Source organism: Limulus polyphemus, unplaced genomic scaffold (genome assembly GCF_000517525.1).
Source record: "Limulus polyphemus unplaced genomic scaffold, Limulus_polyphemus-2.1.2 Scaffold6304, whole genome shotgun sequence".
NCBI classification, from domain to species: Eukaryota; Metazoa; Arthropoda; class Merostomata; order Xiphosura; family Limulidae; genus Limulus; species Limulus polyphemus.
The window spans coordinates 37,849-43,218 of record NW_013671914.1 but is presented as its reverse complement, the minus strand read 5'-3'; the positions used below and the strand labels follow the sequence as shown (position 1 = coordinate 43,218).

General features: G+C 37.9%; 1 protein-coding gene across 1 annotated transcript in view; it reads left to right on the top strand.

The window, feature by feature from the left end:
• LOC106473593 (NADPH oxidase 5-like) overlaps positions 1-5,370 on the top strand; it is a 19,289-nt gene that overhangs the window by 1,740 nt on the left and 12,179 nt on the right. Inside the window, exons 2-5 of the mRNA XM_013934276.2 lie at positions 250-332; positions 1,672-1,822; positions 2,677-2,887; positions 3,085-3,347. Of these exons, the coding sequence (XP_013789730.1) occupies positions 250-332; positions 1,672-1,822; positions 2,677-2,887; positions 3,085-3,347 (708 nt within the window). The remainder of the gene's footprint in view (positions 1-249; positions 333-1,671; positions 1,823-2,676; positions 2,888-3,084; positions 3,348-5,370) is intronic.

Sequence of the window (5,370 nt, the reverse complement as noted above, 5' to 3'; positions counted from 1 at the left end):
CCCCCCTCTCTTTTAATTCGGAAAAAGGTGGTACCATAAAAAAATCAAATGGAAGGCTCTTATTTACAAAAAATAAACTTACAGTTGCATCAGTTATATAAAAGTTGCTAATCCTTAGTGATAATCCTTTTTTTTTTTTAGTTCTGTAGCTTATAAATTTGAAGGAAAATTATTTCGACATATAATAAGCAATCTTCCTTTACGGGGGTAGATACAAACATGGCCTTACTCCTAGAAACCTGGCCCACTTTGAAGAAGTGTTCAGGCAACATGTTGGAGACAACCAGGAGCTACAACTTGACCAGTTCAAGGAAATCGTCCAGTCGAAGAACGTAAGTGTTGCTTCATGTTTTAGCGTTGGTTTCGTGGTATAATTAGGATTTGTATTTATTATTATTTATAGTTGAAAACTCGTTTTTAACATGCCCCTCGCGAGCCAGTGGGGGGACATTTTTGTTCAAAAACAACTACCCAATCCGGTTTTTCTTCATTTGAACTGATATTAGCTAAAAATAAGGCATTTGCCCACTCTTTTATTGTTGGGGCTGCAAAAAATGATTTGAAGTGGTGAGGTGACTGAAATCCGTTAGCGCATCACAAGCTTAACAGCCAAGCACAAGAAGCATGGAAGTATTCAGTAACCGTTTAGAACCACCTTGGTAGATATTGTGCAGCAAGCTGAGTATAAGATTATGCCTGTAGCTGCTTTCAAAGTGTTCCTGTCTGCTCGTCCTATTGCTGACTATCGTAATGCTTTGACCTTCCCTACCGAATCCAGGGGAAATCGTTCGCATCTCCATTGAAAGCTAATCATAAAAAGGTGATAGCAGAAGCATAAAAGGTTGGTAATTGCTTAATTAATGATGCTGAGAATGTGGCTTTATTGATATATACTGAATTTACTCCCAACGGGTAGACCTTAGTACTAACTAGTATGGAGACTTGGGGATGCTGTATTTCACTTAAAAAATTATCAGTTAACAAAAGAAAACTTGTGTCGAAGTTGTCTCGAAAAAGATACGTCCAAAACCACCCTCTTTGGGAGTTTCCGGATTGAACTTTTAATATTCAACATATTGTAGGTAAAGACCCCTTGGCTCCTGAGGGACGTGTTAAAATTCACGGAAGTCTTGACTGAAAAACTCGGTTTGTTCGAAGTCGTAAACCCTACAATCTAACCTCTTTCTACCATAAAGTTTAAGTTGGTGCCAGTTATGCCTTTTTGAAAAATCTTTGGTAGGGTAAATTATTTCTTATTGTTTCTACCAAAGCATTGTATATTGTTCTCTCAAAGCATTTAGCATTGTTTCTTAAGAATTTCTTTAAAACTCTGTTATATTTAAAAACAAAAAGAAGCAGAGGAGAAGCAATGCTAACAGTACATTCGTATTCATTTGGAGAATCGATATTTCGTGACCTGTAAAAAGTTTTAAAATGTGATATCAGCCTGTGAAGTTCAGTTTTTCAGAAGGAGTGAAAGCTTAGTTCCGGTAGGATTCGAACTCGCGATTCAGGCAATGTCTTAGCCAACTAAACTGCCACGTTTTGAATGGTATAAGTTTGTTTTCACTTCTACAGAATAAAATGAATTTCTTGTGTAGCTATGTCTTGATTTTGTTAACGCATTTCTAGTCGACTTCTTGTAAGCTGTTTCTTTTGTATGCTTTGAAGACGTTCTTCAGCGAGCGTATGTTCAAGCTATATGATACTGACAACTCTGGGTCAGTGTCTCTCGAAGAGTTTCTAAGTGGGATTAAGAAATTCGCCCAACAGGGTCCAGAAGAAAAACTGAAGGTCGTATTCGACATCTATGATATAGACGGTGAGAAGCTCTTTCGATATTACTGAGTGTGTCAAATATTTGTATTACAAATCTTGTTTGTAGAATTCCGAGAAAAACAGTGCATGTTAAATGATTGAAATCAGTTTCAGCTATTTAAATAAATATTCAAATCCTAATTCTAGCATTTGCAGAGAGTAAACGATCTTTCTCCAGTGGTGTAGTGTATTACAGCATCAGGCTAAACATACACTGCATGGTTTACATATAAATTCATTTTATTTTGTAAAAGGAATAGTACGACACGTTGTAATGCCAACTACCATAGTTAACAAAAAATCTTTGATCCAGCCTTGAACTCTCACAGATCTTAAGCAAATTTACCCCATTTGTTTTACACATTTATCTAACGGAACATTTCTGAGAATAATCAGCATCAGTCCACAACTCAAGTATCTGTTACTTTGACAATAACGAGACGAGCGTAGGACACAACACAATATCTTGGTCTGAGAACAGAGAGCTACCAGACACAACACAATGATCTCTTGTTCTAAGAACAGAGAGCTACCAGACACAACACACAATGATCTATTGTTCTAAGAACGGAGAGCTACCAGACGCGACACGAGCATCTCTCGGTTCTAAGAACGGAGAGCTACCAGACGCGACACGAGCATCTCTCGGTTCTAAGAACGGAGAGCTACCAGACGCGACACGAGCATCTCTCGTTTCTAAGAACGGAGAGCTACCAGACGCGACACGAGCATCTCTCGTTTCTAAGAACGGAGAGCTACCAGAGTCAAACTGAACACAAATATGATCTGTTATTTCTAAAAGTAACTAGCGTTAGATTAGAACAGATTATCTAATATTCTGGCATTCTCTCCCTCCAGGTGACGGATTCCTTGAGAGAGCCGAATTATACACTGTAGTCAAGGCGTGTATGCAGGAAAATGGTCTGAGCTTTACTAATGACCAGATAGAAGACCTGACCGGCACTTTATTTGAAAAAGCCGACGTTGATCACAGTGGGTCAATCTCTTTTCAAGAATTTCGAACCCAATTAGAGCGATACCCTGGTCTGACTGAGAACTTGTCAATCAGGTACAGGAGTAATGTCACACACCTGTGGTAGTTGTGAAGAGAATTAAATAAATGTCTTAAATTACCAATAACACACAATTAGATGCAGATAACATTGTGAATGATATCATATTTTCGGTTTTACATATTTTGGTTTCGTAATAATAAGCTGTGTAAAAAAATATATATATATTAATATTTCTTTTTCTCTTTCTGAGTGTGGAGAAATGGCTCTTGCCACCCCTTCGAAGATCTCTAATGAATCGTCTCAAAGATTGTTTACCTCGGATGCTGACGTGGCAATATATACGTAACAACAGCGTCAGTGTTGCTTTTCTATTGGTCTACCTTGCGATCAATATTACTCTTTTTGTGACGCAGAGCGTTCAGATGATGAAGACGGAGGAGTCTCCGGGAGACATGCTTACGAAGCTGTTCAATCAGCCTATTCCGAGTTTTGATATATTTATGAGCAGCGAACGTAAGAGTGCAGAAACATTACCAAAGAAACACATTTTCGAGGCGTTGGCTCGAGCGAGTGGTGGGTAAAACGTGTTCAAATGCATTTTTAGTAGCGTAGTCGATTGATTGATACTTAGTACAAGAGAGTTGTGTTACTTAATTAAATTTATTTTGTATTAAGGATTCAGTTCTTAAAATTATGAAACCAGTGATAAACGCGCCGGACTATGGATCTGCGGGTTTTTTGTCCGCGTTCGGGGCCATGGGCACGTTATAAAAGTGACGGTTATATCCCACTATTCGGACAGACAGGAGTAGCACAAGGGTTGGCGATGGGTGTTGCTTTCCCTCTAGTCTATCAATTCAACATTATGGGTGGCTAGCGCAAGTGGTGTCCTTGGGTAGATTTGCATAAATATATGAAAAGAAACCGTTAGGTTGTACCATAAGTATCTTTTATATTAAAGAATAAAACAATTCCACTGCAAATCTTCGGCAGCCTCGAACGGGAGCTTGTGATGACATTGTCACTTGTTATACACGAATTGTTAGTAATCCAGATCTATCGCGTATTCTATCATCGGCCAATCAGTTGGTTTCACCCATGTTTCCTTACCGTTGCTGCACTTTGACACTGTTCCACCCTAACCATCCATACACTTCTTTCCCTGTCTCTCATTCTTGGCAATCAATAGAAGCTTGTGAATAAATGAAAAAATAAGGAATATAATTTAAATAATAATTGTATTCTCTGCTCTACACATATTGCTGGTCTTTAAATAAACATTTATGGCTGAACTGCAACTAGTTTCTACGACTTTTATATAATATCGCTGGGGGAGATGTTTTGTGTTTGGATAAAACTAAGGGGGAGCAGTTTTGATTCTAAACTTAATTTGAGTAAGCTATTTCGTATTGAACAAAAATGGAGAATTACAAGAACTCGTGAATGAGAGCAACAAAGAATATGCTATTTCAACCATTCTGTATTTGCCATCTCCTATGCTGACAAGGCCTTTCCGTCAATACCAAGAGTCATCAGGCTAGCTGATAGTCTAGGAACTATTTATATAATCAGTTCTCAAGAACAAGAACTTTGTTAGAGTATGAATCAGACTAAGCAAGTGAATTATAGTTATCAGTTTTATTTTAAATGTGCTACCTTGTTTTTGAATATAACTAGTCTTTATTTTGTGTTAATTGTAATTTAGGTAAAAGGAACTGTAAATTCTAAACCAAAACTGAAACCTTTTATATCGTTAATAGTGTGTATGTTTGCCAGTTGAGTCTGTTCTGTCGTTACCAGATAGAAGAGTTATCCTGTGATTGAGGTTGAGAAACGTTTCATTTATTTGCAGGTCTGTGCCTGAACTTCAACTGTATGTTCATTGTGTTGCCTGTGCTACGACAATTACTCGCGTGTCTCCGAGAACGAGGGTTCTCGGTGTTTCTTCCTATAGACCAGGCTGTCTATTTCCACAAGCTCATCGGGTGGTTTATTTTCTTCTACAGTGTTTTACACATTATCATGCACGTTTGTAATATGTGTACGTTAGTCCACTATTTATTTCCATATTCAACAAGAAGGATTTTTTATAAGGTTAAAAAAAAAAAGCTATCTTGGCTGTAATAAAACGATATTTTTATTTTCAACATTTTTTCAAGAGAGCCTGTTAAATTCCAAATACACTGTAATGTAAAAGTAACGAAACATTTTTCTTTTCCATTTATAACATTAAACACGTAATACAACTTCGTTTCATTTATTGTGTTAAGTCCTATGTAGCAGGAGTGTCATTCAACAAAATATCTTGGGAAAGAAGACTGACTTTGGATAGCCCCCCCCCCCACCCATTTCAGCTGGAGGAGTTTTACACTACGTCATAATTCGCTTTTTTTTTTAATCTGACCTGACTAGAAATGTCTTGAAGAAACTTACTTTGCCCCCCTCCCTCTTCCGAGCTTCAGGATGGGGGCCATCCCTGTCACACACACACACACACACACACACACACACACACACACACACACACACACACACT